General features: G+C 43.4%; 1 protein-coding gene across 1 annotated transcript in view; it reads right to left on the bottom strand.

Moving 5' to 3' along the window:
• LOC147672484 (killer cell lectin-like receptor subfamily F member 1) overlaps positions 1-22158 on the bottom strand; it is a 61425-nt gene that overhangs the window by 38476 nt on the left and 791 nt on the right. The window contains exons 2-5 of the mRNA XM_086947997.1: positions 17857-17952; positions 15355-15513; positions 13704-13855; positions 8858-8970 (exon numbers count right to left, since the gene is read on the bottom strand). Coding sequence (XP_086804123.1) covers positions 8858-8970; positions 13704-13855; positions 15355-15513; positions 17857-17952 — 520 coding nt within the window. The remainder of the gene's footprint in view (positions 1-8857; positions 8971-13703; positions 13856-15354; positions 15514-17856; positions 17953-22158) is intronic.

The following is a 22158-nucleotide window of genomic DNA, read 5'->3' as shown; positions in this document are numbered from 1 at the left end:
CGCTCGGCATTATGGTCAATGTAGTTTCACAGGCGTGCGTTGTGATTTTACAAACGAGAAATCTCGGATAAAGAGTTGAGCCCCGTTTGGGTACTGTTAAATTTGAGTATCAGATACGCAAAGTTTAACTATTTGTGATGGTCGAATTGTTATTATTTTTTCTCTTGTAAAAGAAGCTTGTACATAAATGTGGATTCATTTGTATATATGTTTGTTATTGATAGGTGTATGATAATTGTATGCATGATAGTTGTAAATATTGTAAATGTTTGTATTTAGTGTGTTTTCTCACCCATTTAAATATTTCCTAAAATGATCAAAAATTGATAAAAAGGGTCTAAATAAAATAACCCATACAAACAAAAGGCTTTCTCCCTGTTTGTATTCTCATAAATTGTGAGGTAAAATCATCTCGAGGGCCAGCATTTCTTCTGTTTTCTAGTTATATTAGGTCCAGCTGACCCTCTGTCCCAGGACCAAACTCCGTCTTGTATACAAATTTATTAACAACTGGGCATCACATAAAAGAAGCTACTTGCAATGGACTATGATAACATGAATATTTAGTCTCAAACATTTTTCTCTTCTAAAGTCAACTTTAAACTTGTGAATAGATTTATGGTCAAATCTATCTTGGAGTACTTACCGAGAAACAGATTTCTCTATGTCATTTGCCATTTTGATTACCACTTCTAATTAGGGTCGCCCATAATTCACAAATGTACCCTAATTCTTTTAGAATTGATATTGATCATCTACTGATCAATTGATTCCAATCATTTCATCCTTTGTGGCTGCATAATCTAATCTCATGAATTCTCACTACCTCTTAATGCAGTCAATAGTTAATCAGAGAAGCCATTAGGTTTCGGTGTACATGTGTTACACTGCCCTGTGATTTGAATCTTCTCTCTACCTCATCAAGTGTGGTCATATCCCCTGTAACCTCAGCTGGTACAACCCATGGAACCTCTATACAATTGCTGTCCCTCACAGTACAAACAGTTTATTAAAACGTGTTCCTTTCCACTGGCATCTCATTGGCTTTAAACACCACTCTATTATTTCAAAGCCCTTTAACCTCTGCGAACGAATGGAGGAGGTTTGCCTTTGCACTGTAAACCCTTCTGAGGAAGGTTACGTTGAATTGTCTTCAATTGTTAATAACAACTACATGAATGCAATAATGTGTTCTCATCTAAATCATACTACACTTAAAGTACAGTTAAACATTAATAGCCAAATATTTCAATGATATTATACTGATGTGGTAATAAAATGGAGTGAGTTAAATGTTACTTAAGGTAGGTTTAGAGCTTTGTATCTGCGCCCACCCAGATTAGAAGATGTGTGTGTGTTTTTTTTTTTTTTTATTAAAATAATTTTTTGTATTCCTCATATACCAGAACTGGGTATTCTAGAAAGGGTATCTCCTCCTCTCCTCAATGCGATGTTCCGTCCAACTGGACCAAAACTACCGTCTTGGCTCCAGATTGGGAGAGAAGGTCAGATACCCCTCCAGTCTCCACTGTGAGCTAGGTCCACTCCATACCCTATAGTCGATACGGCCCTCAGTTGGGTAGGATACCAAGCGTCCACAGGACCCAGGTGAAATCATAGGAATATATATCATCGGTTCCGCCAGGCCACCAGGGCCGCCCAGGTTTTGTCAAGGCAAGAATTATCACATGCAAGATCAGCTTCACTGATATATATATAATATAGCTTAAAAAATCTGCAAAGGTAGGAATAATCTCTGACTTCCAAAGTTTATATATTTCTCGTCTAGCTATAATCATTGCATAGAATATAAATTTAGTCCTCATCTCATTAAGCGGAGATCCAAACTCTAACCCAAAAAAAATGGTCATCGGAGTAATTTTAAACCGTATATTACACACTTCTATTATAAATTCCTCTATTTTGGACCAAAAGAGAGATAATTTAGGGCACTCAGCGAACATATGTATGTCGTCTGCCTTGGAAAGTTTACAGCGCAAACAAGAGTAATCCATATTCGTAAACTTGGACAGCTTCTTGGGTGAAAAATACGCTCTATATAATGTAAACAGATGGTTTCGCTTTAAGGGGGCAGATTTAACAACCGTATGCAACAATTTAAAAGAATCTCCCCAAAGACCTTGTAGTTCGCCATGTTGTAGAGCTATTTCTTCTCCCCATAATTTATTAAGTTCAGATTCCGTGGCTTGATCTTTCTCATTTAGTGTGTCGTACCAAAAGGCAACTTCTTTTTTCCAGCTCCCTTTTCTCTTTACTAGATCAAATTTAGGATTAGTTGTGAAATTCCAAGTTATAGTACTACACCAGTTGGATAATTGATAACATTTGAATCTAGTAAGGGTTCCATTTGTTAATCTGGATAATGAATCCCACTCCATTAGTCTAGAGCAGGGGTACTCATAGTACGGCCCGCGGGCCAGCGGCGGCCCGGCAAGCCTTCCCTGGCAGCCCGCGGACCCCCGAGACATCATATCTGTGTTTCCCGAGTTTTTTTTTTTAAGTGTCTGCAGCAGCGAGAGAGACTCTTGCTGCTTTGTGGGGGCTGCCGGCGGGCGATCCTAGGAATGGCCAGAGTAAAGCTGCAGGGGCCTAAAGAGAGGTGAAATACAAAGGCATCATTAACATGCAAATGGTCTTTTAATGACCTGTGAAGTGCTCGGGTGGCTGTGTGTGTGTGCCCCGGCTGGTGCACAGGCAGGGTGAGGTGACAGAGGGAGTGGGAGGGAAAGGGAGAGGGAGGGGGACGGAGAGGGAGTGAGTGAGTGAGAGGGAGGGAGGGAGTGAGTGAGAGGGAGGGAGAGTGAGAGGGAGGGAGAGTGAGAGGGAGTGAGGGAGAGGGAGTGAGGGAGAGGTAGTGAGGGAGTGAGTGACTGAGAGGGAGTGAGTGACTGAGAGGGAGTGAGTGACAGAGGGAGTGAGAGAGAATGAGTAAATGAGTGGGAGTGAGTGGGAGTGAGTGAGTGGGAGTGAGTGAGTGGGAGTGAGAGGGAGCGTGTGAGAGGGAGAGAGAGAGGGGTTGAGAGGGAGTGAGTGAGGGAGAGAGAGTGAGTGAGGGAGAGGGAGTGAGTGAGGGAGGGAGAGAGAGGGAGTGAGTGAGGGAGAGGGAGTGAGTGAGGGAGAGGGAGTGAGTGAGGGAGAGGGAGTTAGTGGGAGTGAGTGAGTAAATGAGTTGAGTGAGTGAGAGGGAGTGAGTGAGCGGGAGTGAGTGAGAGGGATGAAGTGAGTGAGAGGGATGAAGTGAGTGAGAGGGATGGAGTGAGAGGGATGGAGTGAGAGGGATGGAGTGAGTGGGATGGAGTGAGTGGGAGGGAGTGAGTGGGAGGGAGTGAGTGAGAGGGAGTGAGTGAGAGGGAGTGAGTGGGAGAGAGTGAGTGAGAGGGAGTGAGTGGGAGGGAGGGAGGGAGTGAGTGAGAGGGAGTGAGTGAGAGGGAGGGAGTGAATGAGAGAGAGTGAGTGAGGGAGGGAGCGAATGAGAGGGAGTGAGTGAGTGAGAGGGAGGAAGTGAGTGAGTGAGAGGGAGGGAGTGGGAGGGAGAGAGGGAGGGAGGGAGAGAGAGGATGAGGGAGTGAGCGAGTGAGAGGGAGGGAGTGAGTGAGAGGGAGGGAGCGAATGAGAGGGAGTGAATGAGAGGGAGTGAGTGAGTGAGAGGGAGTGAGAGGGAGGGAGTGAGAGGGAGGGAGGGAGTGAGAGAGTGACTGAGAGAGTGAGAGTGAGTGAGAATGAGTGAGAATGAGTGAGAGGGAGTGAGTGAGTGAGAGGGAGTGAGTGAGAGTGAGGTGGAGTGAGTGAGAGAGAGTGAGTGAGTGAGAGAGAATGAGTAAATGAGTGGGAGGGAGGGAGTGAGAGGGAGGGAGTGAGAGGGATGGAGTGAGTGAGAGGGATGGAGTGAGTGAGAGGGATGGAGTGAGTGAGAGGGAGGGAGTGAGTGAGAGGGATGGAGTGAGTGAGAGGGAGTGAGTGAGTGGGAGTGAGTGAGTGAGTGAGAGGGAGGGAGGGAGTGAGAAGGAGGGAGTGAGTGAGAGTGAGTGAGAGTGAGAGGGAGGGAGTGAATGGGAGGGAGTGGGAGGGAGTGAGTGAGTGAGAGAGAGGGAGAGAGTGAGAGTGAATGAGTGGGAGAGGGAGGGAGGGGGAGTGAGAGACGGAGAGGGAGTGAATGAGAGGGAGTGAGGGAGTGAGTGAGTGAGAGGGAGGTAGTGAGTGAGTGAGAGGGAGGGAGGGAGTGGGAGGGAGGGAGGGAGGGAGAGAGAGAGAGGGAGTGAGTGAGAGGGAGGGAGTGAATGAGAGGGAGTGAGTGAGTGAGAGGGAGGGAGTGAGAGGGAGGGAAAGGGAAGGAGACGGAGAGGGAGGGAAAGGGAGGGAAAGGGGGTGAGACAGAGAGTGAGTGAGAGGGAGGGAAATGGAGGGGACGGAGAGGGAGTGAGAGGGAGGGAGTGAGCGAGTGAGAGAGAGGAAGAGAGTGAGAGTGAATGAGTGGGAGAGGGAGGGAAAGGGAAGGAGACGGAGAGGGAGGGAAAGGGGGTGAGACAGAGAGTGAGTGAGAGGGAGGGAAAGGGAGGGGAACGGAGAGGGAGTGAGTGAGAGAGAGGGAGTGAGAGAGAGGGAGTGAGAGAGAGGGAGTGAGACAGTCGGAGTGAGACAGAGGAAGACAGGAGAGAGGGAGGGTGAGAGGGAGAGAGAGCTAGAGAGAGGGAGGGAGACCGAGAGAGATGTGTGTATGCCGGGACGGCTCAGTGGACGAAGGCGTCTGCTGCAGGGATCTATGATCAACCTCATGGTCAGTTTTATGTTGTTGCTCTAGCCCCTCCCCCTCCCCCACTGACCCTGCCCCCCCACCGATGCGGCCCTCAGACACAAACCAAACTGTAAATTTGGCCCCCGAGAGAAAGTTTGTGAGTACCCATGGTCTAGAGTCTACGATGAGGTCTTGCCACTGTCCAATGCCCGCTGTTCTAAGAGGAATCGATAATTGATCTCTAAGGCATTCCGGCGTTCCCGGCGAATCCCATATGGGGGCAAGGGGAGTGTAGTAAGAAATGTCCAGTTTTTTCCTGATAAACACCCAATTTCGCAAAGCTGTTCCCAAGACTTTTAATCTGACCTTCTTGTAGAACTTCGGGTCTCCGAACTTAAATAAAAAAAATTCTTTACCTTGAGGAATATTATGTAACAAAGCTTGAAATAGTTGCCCCAAACAGGATGAGTCAGCTTTATCGGCCATTGACCTAAAGTTTTTAAAGTGAAAAGCTTGACAGTAGTGGAGAATGTCTGGCAAAGCTAGCCCGCCTGTTTTAATCTTTCTTCTAAGTTTTTTCATAGAAATTCTGGGCGATTTGGAGTTCCAAATAAAGGACCCTATCCGTCCCTGTATTTTGGCAATATCTTTAGGGCTAAATGAAAGAGGTATTGAGTTAAAAAGGAAGGTGATCTTTGGTAAGATGATCATCTTCAACAGATTAACTCTACCAAAGATGTTTAACGCCAATCCCGACCATCGGTGTAAAAGTGTGTTGATATCTTTAAGTACCCTCTCCAAATTAACTTTGGGTATGTCTGTAATGTTTTGTACAAGCTGGATGCCAAGATATCTCATACGGGTCTTTACACCAGGAAACCTAACCTCCTGGTTCCATTGCACGACCTCAGTTTTTTCTTTATTAACTTTGTACCCAGAAACTTCTCCAAATGCTTCTGCTTGTTGAAATAATTGAGGGATTGACGTTTCGTGGTTAGATGTGAACATTAGGAGATCATCAGCGTATAGGGCAAATTTCAAATTTAGCTCATTCAGGCGAAAAGGTTTGATTAGATCATCTGATCGTAATTTGATAACAAAGGGCTCCAAGTATAAATTAAATAATAAGGGGGATTGGGGACAACCCTGCCTAGTGCCACGTGTAATTTTAACCCAATCTGTAAGCAAGTTATTTACTAAGAATTTAGCTCTGGGTTGGCAATATAACGCTTTTATAGATGTTATAAAGTTAGTCGGTATGCCAAACTTTGACAGAGCTTCCCATAGGTACATCCAACTTACTTGGTCAAAGGCCTTAGCGGCGTCGATGGCTACTATACTTAATGGTACCTCCTCCACTGAAGCAAAATCAATTGCCGCAATGGCCTGAAAGGTCAATTCATTTAATTGTCTGCCCGGCATAAAGCCCCTCTGGTCCTCATGAACAATAGTCTTAATAACTTTGGCCAATCTCGCTGCCAAAACCCCTGCAAAGATGTTATAGTCCACGTTCAGCAGCGAGATTGGCCTAAACGACTCAACCAGTGAGGGGTCTTTATTAGGTTTCAAAACCAGGGTTACTGTGGCCTCTGACCATGTCGGAGGTATAGGATCTCCTTCTAAATGTATTCGATTAAAAAGGGCTGTTAAAATGGGACATAAAATTTCCGCCCCTATTTGGTATATTTCGGCAGGGAGCCCATCTGGGCCTGCAGCCTTACCGCTGGCCATCCTCTTAATTTGATCATGTACCTCTCCCTCTTTAACTGGTGAGCTTAAAAAAGAGCTATCCGTCTCTGTTAGGCGTGGTATACTTACTCCCTCCAACCATTGAGCTACCTCTTCCAAACATATTTTGTCATTGCTCCCCATATATAGATTTTGCATGTAGGTTTTAACTTCACTCAAGATCTCACCGCTATCTGATGATATATCGCCAGAGCTCTGTATCCTCAAACCGGATATCTGATTCCTAACACGATCTGCTCTGGCCTTCCAAGCTAGTATTCGCCCACATTTCTCCCCATAAGAAAAATTCTGGAGTCTACTCGTATCCCACCTTGATTTAATAATTTTATCTAGGTTGGCCCGGTATTTAATTTTTAAATTCTCTAACTCTTTTTGAATGGATGTCACATCGATCCGTTGTTCTAAGCAAGCTTTCTGTAAATCTTGCTCTTTTTGCTTTATAAGAGATAAAGAGTCTTCATTTTCCTTTTTTCTAATTTTATTTCTTCTTATCATTTCGGATGTAAATATACCTCTTAAGAAAGGCTTGAAAGCATCCCATAATATTTGCTCCGATACAGTGCTCTTATTTAGTTGAAAATATTCTGTCATATGTTTCAATAGTTCAAGCTTTAGATTCTCTTGTGATAATAAGGATCTATCTAAGGTCCATCTCCTAACTTGTAAATTCTGTGGGAGCTTAAGCACTAGCTCCACTAAGGAATGATCTGATAATATTGCCGAAATATAAGCAGTGGAAAGGGTCTCAGAAAGAAGACTTTGATCGATAAGAAAAAAATCAATTCGTGAGTGGTGCTTATGTCTGTGGCTATAAAATGAATAATCTCTGTTATTCCGATTCTTAGTCCTCCAGACATCTATCAAATTGAAGTCCTTTATTATGTTTCCAAGCTCCCTTTTAGATCTAAGTAGTGGAGGTACAGGAGCCTTAGAAGTGCGATCCAATCTAGGATTGAATACCAAATTAAAATCGCCACCTAATATGATGGGGGCATTCAACTCGATAAGGCTGTGTGTGTTTATTGAAGGAATGTAGAATTACTTTATTCTGACAAATGATGTGTGTGCATCGCAGGCCACAATAAATAAACAGTACTTCTGACATATGAGTCGGTGAATATGTGTGTGCATTACAGAATACCTCAGATGACAGAAGGTTGATAGTTTCATTAGCGGTTGAGGCTGATGTCGGGCAAGTATGTGTGCTAGAATGCAAATATAATGGAGTGAACAAAAGTATTTATAAGACTTCCAAGTTTTTGACAAATAGAAATGCTTCAAAGCCAGGGATGGTGCATGATGAGGCAAAAAACACCTCCTAAACTTGTAGTTTAGAAATGACCTTCATTTTAATGGGCAGGCACTAGAAATTAGCACAAAATCCATGTTATCTGAGCTTACAATGAGAAGGTCCAAAAACTCATTTCTCACAAGATGCATTCCAAAAAGTAGGTGGTTGCTAGACAGTCAGTTCATTGGAAGGGCAGTAGCATAGTGCATTATGGCCCAGCATGTAGATTTTTGTTTCAGGCCCTGCAAATGGTTCTGATAGGTCTGATATTGCTTTTGCTCTGCACCTAGATCTGTCTTATCACTTGAGGGCTTTGCTAGGACAAAAAGTGGGAGATTGGGTGAGGATAAATTTTTCATTGTAGAACTTTTCTCATTGCTTCTGTAGATATCTACAGGGCTATGAAAGAGAATGCCTTACATCTTCTCCCATCATCTCAATACACAGCAACAATGGTGGTAATTGTGCTCCTACACTGATAAACAATTGCCATGATCAATGTTGTCATTCTCCTATCACTTCCAACAGCCATCCACTGACCTAAAATCAATTTTCAATAGCTATTTTACTTGTTTCTCCCTCCCAACAACAGCAATATCCTGGGGCTAAAATCGTGGCCTTGATCTTCCTTGATTCCTCCGCAGGCAAGAAGCCCCTTTGTTGAGGTAAAACTGTTCAGCTTCAACCGTGTCTCTTTTCACTTCTTCAGGGTCAGATACTGAGTTCCTGCTACTTGATTAGGAGACCTCTAGGGTGCAAAAGACTGGCAGGCACAGGGGGCGATCGCAGGATGGCTAAAGTTCATGTGTGCCCTCAATAAGAGATGCATAATGCATTCGTCTTTTGTCTGTACAGGCAATTGTTTTAATCTGGCCCCCCAACCTACCTAGCCTAATATGTCCTCCAGCCAATTTACATCCATATTTATTTTTATATAAAAGTCAGAATACATCTCAGTCCCATGAGCAATGGCAGCAGTATCTTTCTTCAGAAACCAGAGATTCTTACAGCATAGAAGCAGTGGCTGCTATAAGCAGTATGACTAAATGTGATTGGATGCGTACCTTCCTTTACGCAGGGTGGAGCCATTGAGCCAGGTCCATTCAGAACTGCTGTCGTTGAAATGCAGGCCAATCCAAACGAAGCTTCTACTCGTTCCTTTGGCCTCTATGAAATTCTAAGAAAGAAATGGCTTTTAAATTGACTGAAAGGACATGCAAGCATGGGTTGGCGTAGTTTTCTATAGCGCCATCATTATAGCACATGTATATACAAATATGGCACGGCTAATAGTACATGCCAAGATAAATCTAAAAAATCTTGAAATTCGAAAGTTAAGTTACCTCCCATAACCGTATCTCCCACCCAGCTGTACTAATATAAACTCCCAGCCCACTATCAGTTGTGAAATGTGAAACCAGGCTTGAATGTGACACTCAATGTATAGTTTGTTGACACTTTAGGAGTTGGAAAGTTTTTTTACTAAGTAGCAGGAGTGACATTGAACTGAAAAAGTAATTCTACAGTTTCTGATGTGTGATGGCATTGCTATTTATCGAAAGTGTTGTATATGGTGGGCAGTCATGGTTGGTTTGAAGTTACAGTCATCAGATGTTATGATATGTAAAGACATACTCCTTATACTCCAGTGTATGGTAGAACTTTGAGTTTGGAGTTATTGTAGTGTACACTTTTTTTCTATGAACATGTGAGTTCTGTCGATGCGTATCCTCTGCATAAGTAATTCCTGGCAGTAATGTCACATTTGTGGAAATATTTGTGCTGTCGGTATGAGTGCATGTTGGGATGAGACAAAAGTCTAAGATTATAGCATAACTTATACATTTCCTTTCTTTTTAGGTGTTGTTATGTAATTAATAAATGTTATGTATTACTATTGAGTTTTCTTTTCAGGAAATGCAACTATTTTTATGGATGTACATCTCTTAAATTGGTGGTATCGAGCTTCACCTTGATTTCTATTTTTAGATCCACAAATCATATAGCCATATCTAGTTTTATAACCTTTGTGTTCATCTATACGATTTTGCTGAACATCTGCTGAAAGGTGTATATTTTATTAGCCAGCAGGTCAATTTTGTGAAGTGATTCAATTGAAGCTGCAGAAAATGCCACCCTCCCCTCTTCACTGCTTGGTACTGAAAACAGTGTGTCAGGGCAGCTGTCACTCGTTCCAGGCCTTTTAACTCTTTCTATTGTTTTAATTGTGAAGTAGGCAGCTGGCCCCATACCCTGTTCACTGTTGCAGACCATGCCATGTCCAACTGAGTCTTACTGCATCCTTGGAACCACCTGTCAAAGGTCTCAATTAACTGAATACCAACTTGAGGCAACAGTCACCCAATCATAGAGCTTTAATTCGAGCACAAGAATGACCACCTTATTGTAGCGCATGCCTCCTGCAGCGTCTATGCCCACCTTCATCTGAGGGGTATCCACAACAATCTGCTGAATTTATTTCAACTAGAACCTTGTTCCTGCCTAGCAAAGTGAAATCAAGTTCAGTCACTCATCGTCCACTTGTAGCTTCACAAGCACTGCAGTAATTTCTAGGTTGCACTAGACCAGGAAGATATTTTGGAGGATATAATGGACCGTTAGCCACCTCTCTTCATTTTAGGAGTGGCTGCTTCTATAGACACAGTTGTGTGTGTAAGAATCACACACATCATTTCACACTTGGTAAACTTCACCACGTGGACGATGTTTTGGTTAGTTTGTCAGCCGCCTGCACACACACGGAGCATGATGGAGCTACATCTTGTGTGCACATCCCTACATGAAAATTATTCAGATCACCTTCTGAGGTTCAACCTGGAAGGTTCCTGCTCCAGCTCAACAACTGCTGGTTTTCTATTTTGTCTTGGATACTCTGTTGAGTGTCCATTTATCTATCCGGTTCCACGAGAGGCGATGGTGTTGCAGGTTGGAACAACATCTTCATACACGTGGTGCACACGCAGGCTGATTGGTGAACATTGACATATTTTCCAGGCAGGTGCAGCTTGAAAAGATGTAATAGCCACGCTTACCAGCTCTGCATGGTATCTGAAAGCAGAACAGCCAATGAAGACAAGGCGTTACAGCATCTCCAAGAGGCTTACTTAACCTATGTCACTATTCTGTCCCCTCTGTAATTGACACTTCATCTCAGTCTTGTCTGGGTGATCTAATGCATGTGCAATCAAGCTCCTCAATACTGGGCCACATTCGTATACGCTTCAACAAAGTGAGAGATAGGGTAAAGAATCACTCCTCATCCCCTCCCAAATATACTTAAACAACAAAAGAGTGATCATGGGTATGAACCTAGGAGAAATTAAAGGTTAAAATCACCAAAGAGAAAATGGGGTAAGGAAAGGGATAGTGAGGGGACAATTCTTGTTTAGTATGAAGAATTCTCACTCACCGACCTGGTCGGTGACATGCTTCATCATAGGGTTCCCACCGGCTACACTGAATGTCTGCACGGTGTGCAGCAACGCCTGATGTTACAGCGGAGCTGGTTTTTGTGTTGAGGGCAGTGAAAAGTGAAGGTTTTAACAGAAAGCAGTCTGTGTCCCAAAAAGGTTTTTTACTAAGAGACCAGCTTGCGTTCATTAAAAACAGGTGAGGCGGACGCCTAGAGGTCATAAAGTTGAACCAATAGTGTCCTTAGTATTCCACATGCGTATACCACACAAAAATATGACATAGAGAATAGGTACGAAACAGCCTTCAAAATAATCACCATTTGAAACATCCCAACTTTATATCCCATAGCCTAACTGGACAAACTAGCAAGTTCCCTGCATGGATTCACACATGTAAGGAGTAAAGACTCAATATCTCTCAATATACTTTAGTCACGATGTTCTCCCACAAAGGTTGAAGCTCTGAGTACACTGTGGTCCCCCTGGATAAGCTGAGGGGTGCAGTTCAGTGCTTGTCCCCCTCCCGATGTATGTCAGTACCTGGAGTGTCAATAACCAAGTGGAGACAGTCAAGAGAACAGGTAGGTGCAGTGGATGGCTTCCCTATGTGCAATTCATGTTTTCTTTTCACCCTTACCCTTAAGAGACTCCACCTGTCCAGGGTCTATGTACACAAGGCATGACATTTATCTCGCACCAAACTCAATTGACTCAAGAACCTTGCCACAAACTGTTTTAGTCTGGAGTTACATCACTTGGTGCATCTGCTGTCCACTCTGGAAATACTACAGAAGGGATCCATCTTTGGGGACTTGGCACATCTAGACCTACCCAGATAACCATCTATGATCAAGTACAACCCAATCAACTCATGGGTATCGCGCACTTTACAGATACTACTATGCTATGCCATGCAATGACCTCACATTGGAAATATGATCACACTTTTAACTGGCACAAGGGGCCCAACATATATAAACCTACGGAGAACTGCGAACAGGGTATATTCTAACCCCAGGGTTATTATCAAGTTGCTCTCTCTGGGCTTTGCCTTTACTAAGCCCAGTGATTTCCTTTTATGCCAAGTGCAATGAAAACAACCATTCATGTGAAACATTCATTCATAGTATGAAATATCAGAGGGTTCCGACTCAACCTGATTACACCACCGGACACTTGGACTTATGAGTGACAGACAACTAGTACTGGGTGCAGCACCCACCGAGGACAAGAGATGAGAGTCCGGCTCTGAAGCCCAATCCAACTGCTCGGGTGGCCATAGTGGTTGCACACAAGTTTGCCCCACTTACTACTTTACACTTGCCATGGTTCCATGTCACCTGCATTCATTTCTTCAAGAATAGTTCAGGGGTATCATCCGAATGCTAGGATTCACTTGCCAACAGCTATGGGTAACACTAAAACCCTTCTCTCCCACTCTTGTGTTTTTCCTTCAAGCTTGTTCCATTTTCCTAGGCAGAATTATCTCCATATACTATAGTTGGGCCCTGAAATGAAGCCATTATTGTGGTGCATAGAGCCTGGGACCACGGAGTCACTGCACCTGCTGCACCATTGATAGCTATGCCACTGCCTAGGAATTTCTCCAGAGCTGCACACAGCACTGAGCAGTGATACTACCAATAGAAACAGCAAGATGCATTGGAAACTTCGGACTTCCATTAACTAACTCATTCTTCCAGCTCAGGTGGGCCCATCTAGACATGTATGCACTCTTACTTACCAGGCACATTAGTTGCCTCATGTTTCTAAGGGATAGTTATGGGTACTCCCACCTCTCTATTCTATCTATAGAACTGCTGCCTAAGGAGACAGCAGGAGTATGTACCCACTTCCCTAGAGCATCATTCAAAGCAGAGCCCTGGTCCCTGAATGCACTCACACACTGTCTCCTCTCCAGTGAAGGACCACTTTGGCGATGTTACTCAAAATCCCTTTTCTAGTGTTTTTTTTAGTAGTTCAGGATGATGAATCTGGACCAGACCTGGAGGCAGAGTAGTTTAACAATAGGACGTAAATGAGCAGAGGAGACCCATCCTCAAAGCAGTGAATGACTAGAGAACAGTGGCTATAGCACGATATAGATGCTATTAACGGGGCAGGGTCCAGCACTGTGTAGGATTTAGCAGCGGAAAAGGGCGCCAGATCATGGGTTCTAATGCATAGGAACTTTACATGACTAAGAACATGTCCCCATTATCGATGGGTTTATCAAAACAATGGTCCTAATCACACTAAATGAATCAGGATACTTTGGGGGCAATATAATCAATGTTTGTGGTACTTACTTATTAGACCTGTAACTCTTTGAGAACAACATAGACCGTTTTTAACATGTAGTAAAAAAGATTAGAATATACAGAAAGAGCAGAATTTACAATATTGCCATCACACACTTGTTCCTCCTTTCTACAGTATCATGAGAGATGACCTGTGTGCATGTACAATACGTTACCATTTCATTCTCATCGTCAAGGAGTACTAGATGGGATTGGCGGGTGATGCAGTATTCCTCACTGGAGGTCCAGGATTTTATTTCCTCGGAAATGAAGTAACATCTTCCTCGAAAACTCATCCAGTTGTAAGGGCAGATCACACACTTGGATACTAATGGGGGAAAACAGCAGCATTAATACATCTGAACACCTTCCTTGACTAGTGTCTAAAAGATTATTGGATGGCTTGGAGGTCCTTGCTTAGTTGATGTGGAAGGAGTAGAGACGGTGATGTATTAGAGATGGTGAGACACTGGGAAGGCATTTATTCTTCATAAGAGCCATGTCACGCGATCCCTTTCTAAATCTCAACATAGACGTTTTTTGCTTTCTCCACTCAAACTATAAGCAACAATTACCCCACAAGGCTACACATATGAGGGACACAGCAGTAGTGAAAGCAAATTGTTGTGTTATTAATTCATATGTCAAAAGTAATTAACATTGCCTTGTAACTCTAACAATGGATTATAAAAAAGTTGTTTTAGGGCTTTTTTGTAACTCAAGGTGATACCCCCCCCAAAAAAACAAAAAATCAAAGCCACCTATCACAATGCTTTCAAATTGAGAATACCAAATTTTGGCTGTCGTTCTCCTACCCCAAACCATTGTTTTTGGTTGGCCAGCCATGGCCTGATTGGTCGTAAGGTGGCACCCCTAACCCTTCTCACAGCAGCACATTCTTTAAATGGCCAGTGCTTCTTTCTCCAGCAGATTAATATCACACTAACCGTCATCTGTTTTCCTTACTCATCAAGTCCATTCGAAGCAGGAATAACCTCCTACACCCCCCTTAACTCTTCCTACTGCATTGCCTAACTTGTGGGGGAGGCCCTTGTCCAGTCTTTCCCAACAAAGCTCACACAACAGTTCCTTGCACCCTTTATCCTCACCGAATGTATTACTTTCTAGCAATACAGTATGTATTTACATATATATGCACCGCTTCCCCTCAAATTCATCATTTTAGTATGGCGATTGTACTCCTGCCTTCTCTGTCTACTTAGCCCCTCTTTCCAAATGATTGGGATGGTCTGAAGGGGATGATTTATTCTCTTAATCCATTTTCAGGAAAGTACTTGAGCTCAAAGGTGTGTCTAGAATTGATCTTTAGGAGGACACACAAAGGGACACAGGTAAAACTGATGGGGCCACCTATAGCAGACAAAGAAGGCGTCTGCACACGTGTACAAGGTTTATATATGTAAATATATATTTCCTGTCCCCTTTCTATTTAGCTATTTATATCTTTGTCCAGCACTCATTGTCTTATTTCTTTCTACTTTTTTATTTCCCTATTTTATCAGCCCTCCTTCCAATCTTTTCCTCACTACATGTTCTTCACAATTGGCATTTTCTTTCAGTTACTTACCCTACAACCTCCTCCTGGAGCCCTTGCTAACAGATTAAACCCTGCTTTTCTGTTTTTAAGTGTTTACATTTTTGCCTAATATATGTGCTGATAGGGCACAGGGTGGTGCCAGGAGAAATGTGACTCTGGCCTGGGCCCCAGTTTGCCCCACCCTGGTGACGCCACCTCTTGAGCTATAAAGCTATTGTTGCTTGTGCTCCAGGTTGTCCCAGTCGTAATATCATTTCCCATTTTCTCACCGTTTAACTCTTCACATAGATGGTCCTTCAAATCCTCCATTGTCAGCGATGTCCCCTCAAAGATGAAGCCGGAGTTGGGACATATTTCGAAGGAGCGGTTAGCATTCCAGGCAGCAGGTATCTCAGTCTTCAGATGCATTTGATTGGATGACCTAAGGACTGACATATTAAACAGATAGGAGCGAATATATGTGCAGTACAAAGCGTATGCATTAAATCAAAAGGTTTTCTAAAATCTTATAAGGTAAAAGTAGAAACATATTTGAATCTCAGGATTGCAGATGGAAAGAACACCCACCATTTAATGCAAATATATCAAGCACACACTAGGGGCTAGTGATCGAGTAACTTTCTGATGGTTAAATTCACCATCCTGATGTAGGCATCTGGAACAATTTTGGTTTGATGAAACTACAGTAGTACCCAGATATGAATGAGAAAGAATCAAAGAACTTGATAATCTGTGCTTTAGTGCATGGAGTTATTCAGCATGTAAAATAATTGGTAGACTTACACAAGAAGTCAACGTGTATGCACACCAGCCCTCTTATACTGCGCAAAGATACTGGATGGTAATGACAATGTTTTTAATCAGCTAACATGACTGGTTAATGGCTACACCTACCATGACCTGAAAGGAAACTGGCAGCAAAACAGATGGTAATCTCTCCCTGGATACAGTGTCCTCATCACATTGGGACTGGGTAACTTTCACCTTTCATTTATTTTTAGAGATTGTTATCCATTGATGCAGTTCTTAGCTTGGTCTGCCTCTCTTTGTATGTGTGTAGATTTTGCTTCAATATATAATATTTATATTTGCAGCTTTAAATTCATGGGGGAGGGATTTTGATTCTGACTTCAGTCTGTGGTTCTGAGAGTTTTCCTTTTCTCTTTTAATGTTCTTGAGTGCCATTTGCTATTTCTTTGGCTTTCCGACTCTTTTGAGTATTTTGGTGCTAGTGTGGGCATTATGTTCACACTGGTTATAGTGAACTGGACTGTGAGCTCAAAGATCTTCTGCTCTTAGGAAATAGAATACAAGGTGTGGGCTTCATTATTGGTTCACGAGTAAGGGTCTGAGTACTTCACTTCCCTGAACTATTGATGCATCCTCTAGATTGACCTGTGGTACCCACTGTGGAGGGATGAAGTGAGAAAGGGAGGAGGAAGTCATCAGAGTAAATCAATAGGACTACAGTATTGTCTCAATCAATCGCTCTTTTCCAGTGAGATGGTCTAGCGTGGAGGCTTTTGAGTGCCTTGGAGTTGCATTTAATTGAGTGAGATTTCTATTGAGTAGAAAGGAGGAAACGAGACAACTGAATAGTTTAACGTACCCCAGTGCAGGTTTTAGTGTTATATGAAAATATTATTACTGGTTGAGTTCAAAGTTTCTGTGAAGAATCCCCTGAGGTGTTCCAGAAGCACAACAAAAAAGGAAAAAGAAAATGACAATAACACAATGTTATTATCATTTTATTTTTCTGCGCTGGTGCAGTTTGGTGGGGCAGTGCTAGGCTGCGCAGGGCGTAGGAGTGGTTGCACCCTCCTAAGTGCAGATGAATGTTTGGCCAGCCATCTGGGGCCAGCCAAACATTCATGCGCACTTTGTATATTATCCAACCAGGCTGCATTACAGTCTGGTTGGAGAACATGCCCGGGCTCCGATTCCCCATCTGAGCGCCAAACCATGGCATAAAGCAAAAAGGGCCCCAAGCATCAAACCAAAAACCAGTCACAAATGTGCAGATTCGCAGAATCTGTCCCTTTGTGACCGGTATTTTTGCATTTGGGATACATCATCCCAAATGCAATAATCGCAACTTAAGGAATCGCTAAAATTGCGATTACTTTAATTGCGATTGCTTTTAAGGAATCACAAATTGCGATTTCTTAAATGCCATGCATGAAATACAAAATGATTCCGGTTTTGCTATTAGGAATCGCAAATTACCATCAAACTAACATTGATGGTAATTTGCTATTTCTTTGAAAAATACCTTGGGGCATGTGTGTGCGCAACATGTGTAAAAATTTCAATTTTAAGGGTGCCACAGGGTATCCTTTTGGAATCCTTGAACCCTTGAAATTGCATGCGCAATAGGGTACTCGCAATAGGGTGCCTATAGGGTACTCACGATTTGCATATGCAATTTCCATTCATTCTTACGGGCCTCTGGGTCCATAGGAATAAATGGGAATCAATTCCTTAATTGCAACTCGCAATTTGCGATTCCCAATTAAGATATTTGTAGGAATTGCATATTTTTGTGCGATTCCTTCGTGCATTGCATTTTGTGATTTCTAAATAGCGAATCTGTAGAATTCGCTATTTAGAAATCGCAAAATGCTGGCTTGATGCATGTGCCCCAAAGTTATTTGATCTGAATCAGCAACTAATTATTTTTATCGATTTAAACAAGGAACCAACTTTCATCTATCCGATAAACTAAAATAGATTTGTTAAGAAGCTTTGTAGGTAAACCTGAATCCACTTACTGAAAACCATTAGAGCTATCACCACAGCAAGCAGCAGCAGCACCACAGCCACCAGAGCCCTCGAAAGGAAACTGCAACCAGGAGGCGCGGTCGGAGCTGAAAATACAAAGACATTATGAAGACTGAGTAAATATTTGTTTTGCACGCACAGTTTAAAATAAGTGGGCAATACCGTAAATAATGTTTACCTATTAGTCAACAGTTTTAATTCCGCATAGATGTAGTTTACATTCCCAAAAAATTGCTGACTTTGTGCACTAATAAAAAGAGGTAACAGAGTTCCATTTACTAAAAAATATCTTTTCAAAACCATTAATAAACAGTCTCTGAGCTAATATGTGTGCATAACCCATCAATGTTGCAATATAAATACATGCCACACTTGAACTGCTAAAATAAAAATTAGTCAGGGATATCGTTTACCACAATATTCGAGACAGAGCAACATGGCTGTCTCAGTTCTGAAAAAAAAAAGTAAACTTTGCAAACGACTTGTAAGGAGGAAAAGAAAGAAAATGTAGCAATTAATGAATACAATTTGGAAGCCTTTAGACTTTTTAAAATTAAACAAAACTATTTAAAATCCAAGGAGAGATATTTTGCTTATAATTTTGCACAAAATATAAATGCTGTGTGTTACCTTTAAACAACAGCTTGCAAACTTCATATACTATACAGATTTCAAAACAATTCAGCATATCTAAAGAGATTTTTATTTCAAATTGTCTAGATTGCTTTCTTACTACATGAATTTTTTGAAAGTTAGCATCATCGTGAAATTTCAACAGTGTTAAAAATTGTGTGGAAAATGTAATAAAATATTTTTTTTAGGGGAGAGTCAGCAATTTTACACTAAGGAAGCAAAACTATTATAGAGTCATATAGGCTATCAGTAAATATTTCTAAAATTATACTACAGATAGTATATACTGTTGAGTACCTGCCATCACCTTTAACTCCTTCACTGTGGCGGCTATTCCGCCGCAGTGCTAAGGGGGTGGGGGGGCCGCGTGGCAGTCCAGTGCTCGTGACGGAACCGCTCCGTCACGGCACGCGGGTGAGCTGTGCTTGTGACGGAACGGTTCCGTCACGGCCCCGTCCGCGCTACAGAACGTTAGCGCAGGCACGGAATTCGCGCCGCGCAGGCACGGAATTCGCGGCGCGCAGGCGCGGCGAGAGGGCCGTGACGGAACGGTTCCGTCACCAGCACTGCCCACCCGAGGCTCGTGACGGAACGGTTCCGTCACGAGCATGGGAGGGGTTAAAGAAAAGGCCTATGGCCAGGGTTGGATTGGGAATAAAAATCGGCCCGGGCAAGCCAAAAAAAAAACGGCCCACATTTGCATAAACACTCCTCATCACTGCTTTGGTGTAATCTTATAAAAAAAACTTTAGGGGGCGGTGTAAATAAATGTACGCGTTAGTTTACACTGGTAAAAGAAACAAGTGAGGCCACTTCTACTCAGGCCCCCTGCCCCCGCTCAGTATGTACGGACATCAATGAGCCGGCCCGAGAGACAAAAGGAGGCATACCTCTGCTAAACGGAGGTAATGAGCGCCCATCTGCTTCTAGAAAGGCCACTCAGACACCCACTGGGCCGCTGACTGTATCAGAAGCACAGAGACAGCGCCCAAATAGCACCCCAGACTGCTAAAAAAAGCAGCCCACAGCAGAACTAGGACACCGGCCCCTCGGGCATTGCCCGAATGCCCGCGTTACCAATCCAACGCTGCGTATGGCCTTCAAATCTGAGCAATGGCAGTTGGCAGCTACATGCCCGGGCCATGTGAAGCAGATTGGACGTGCATCAACCCTCTGCGGATGACCAACCATTGATGGGCATGGTTGTGCACAGCAGGAGTTAGCAGAGGTAACCGGACTCAGTCTAGGTCAAAGGGACACCTGCCAGGTTTGGCAAGCTACCCCCGCTGAACACCTGACCTTGTACAGTGAACATTTGAGGTCCCTCCAGATAGGCCTGGGGTCAAATGTGCACCCAATGCTCTTCCCTAACTTTTTTCAGAACTTAGGGACTGAGTTTGCCAGTCCCTTAGATGTGAGACAATTCCTTTATTGGGACCCACAACATTTTCTATCAGTTTTGATGACAACCAATCCATGGGTGTCCATAAATTAACAGGCCACTTACCTTCTTTATGTCTAAGAGAACCTCTTTAAATGAACCCAATCTGTGAGTAAATTCTACCTTTGTGTAAAGTTTAATAAAATTCTTTTTTTTGTATCAAAGAGGAAAGAACCCAATGAAAAATAAAAATGGGACATCACACTTTTGAGAATCCCCCTCACCCCTATTTCTTTGACCAGCTCTGACAAATTTGCAGGAAACTTGTGCCTCACCACTGCCCCTGTGGGTGAACAAACAGTCATCAGTGGTGTTGGGCTGTGCACTGGGCCTGGGCCAGCCCCCCCTGGGCACCCACGTACTTTTCATTTGGTGCGTTTGGGATTCACTACTACTCTCTAGGGGTGCCCCTCTGGGCATCAGTGTATCCATGCTAAGTTTTGAGGTGTGTCATGCTAAGCCTTGCGGTGAGTCTACGGAGTACTGCGCAATCACAATTTTTTTTTAAATGGATTTAGACCAAATCACAAAAAGCAAGCTTTATGGATCAAGATCCAGCTAACTGCCAAACTTGGTGTAATTCTATTAATCTTCTTTTGAGGTATCGCTGTTCGGATAACTGTAAGGGGAAAATGCATTTTAGGACCCCTCTTTTTCTCTGCCCCCCCCCCCTTGGCAGAGCACCCTGAAACTTACCAGGTAGAAGCTGAGGTGGGTGAGAGCTTTTTTGGAAAGTGTTGTGAAGATTCTTCAAATGGTGAAAAAGTTATCAGCAAACCAAAAAAAAAAAAAAATCCTATGAAAACGTGGCCATAACTATAGCTACCGATAATGTGTGTGTGTGTGTTTGTGTGTGTGTGTATGAGTTTGTGTGGTGTGTTACACAGTGGTGGCTGCCACGACTAAAATAGTTATATTTAGGTGACATTTTCCTTATGAACGCTGGGCCAGATGTAGGTAGCCTAATACCGGTCGGTAACGGCCGAAATTACCGAATTTTGGCCATTACCGACCGGTATTAGGCTTTTTAGATGTAGGAGGCCAAATTGAAGTATTCGGTAATTTACCGAATCAGTAATTTAAGGAATCGGTAAATTACCGAATCCTTAAGAACCTTCTTTGTATTTAATTGAACACCAGAAGGGGTGACATGCAGGTGTGGCCTGTTCAGGTAAGAGCGGTGGGCGACAGGGCGGGGTGGGGAGGTATTTGACAGACGACAATGAGGGAAAATTCATTATTTACGCATGTTTGTGAGTTCAGCTGGCTTGAGTTCACTGTGACCTGCAGAAAAATGTACCAACTCTGGAGAAATTATTAAGTATAATATGGTGATGGAGGCAACTCCATCTTTCAAAGAGAGTTTAATCTTTCATTCAGAAGTGTCAACATCTGATTCATTCTCTTGCTGTGCCAAATACATGCAATATTCCAAATGAGAAATAAATAGCACCAACCTGACTTCTGATGTTGATTTTTAGGCTAGATGCGCTACACAAATGCGCTCTGCTGTTCCTCCGAATTACAGACTTAGGAAGTCTTTGGTAGTGTATCTTAGTGGGAAACTGTTCCTGCAGCTTTCAAAGCTGCCTTCCTTTCATTTCAGATTGTAGGGATCTGCCTTGTAGGGCAGCCTTGGTGCCTGCCCTTACTGCTGCCTTTCACTGTGCTTAGTTGTAATAACCGGCTGATCTCCATTATTAGTGTGGGTCCTGGCATGGAAGTAAGGTACCTCTTCATTGGAGTGGAGTGGAGTGGTGTGGCTCACTGGTTAGAGGCGGCAGACCCGGAAGCAGAGAACGGCCCGGGACCAGGGTTCTATTCCCGACGCGGCAGGGTCGTTGACCAGGGTCAGCGGACTCGATAATTCTCGCCTCGGTGCCTACTCTAACCAGGGATCACACTCGGCAACTCTGGGCGTTAGCTTGCCTCATCTCTACAATGGCCCCCCACATTCGCCGGGGAAGCCTGGTTTCACCGTGGAGATGCCCAGTAGGGACCATCTCACTGGGATAGCCAGGACGGGTTCCCCAGCGGTCTACAGCGCCACGACGCCTCAGGGCAGCAGTGCGCTTTACAAGACACATACATTTACATTTACATTAGAAGGGATGCACTGGGAGACATAATGACCATCATCTTCACAGAGGGGGCGTGGCCGAGGTCTGTCCACAGCACAGCACAGTGCAAACAAAACAGAGATCCAAAACCTCCAACA

This window comes from Lissotriton vulgaris, unplaced genomic scaffold, assembly GCF_964263255.1.
Source record: "Lissotriton vulgaris unplaced genomic scaffold, aLisVul1.2 SCAFFOLD_689, whole genome shotgun sequence".
Lineage (NCBI taxonomy): Eukaryota > Metazoa > Chordata > Amphibia > Caudata > Salamandridae > Lissotriton > Lissotriton vulgaris.
The sequence above is the reverse complement of the archived record's forward strand: the minus strand, read 5'-3'. Positions and strand labels throughout refer to the sequence as shown.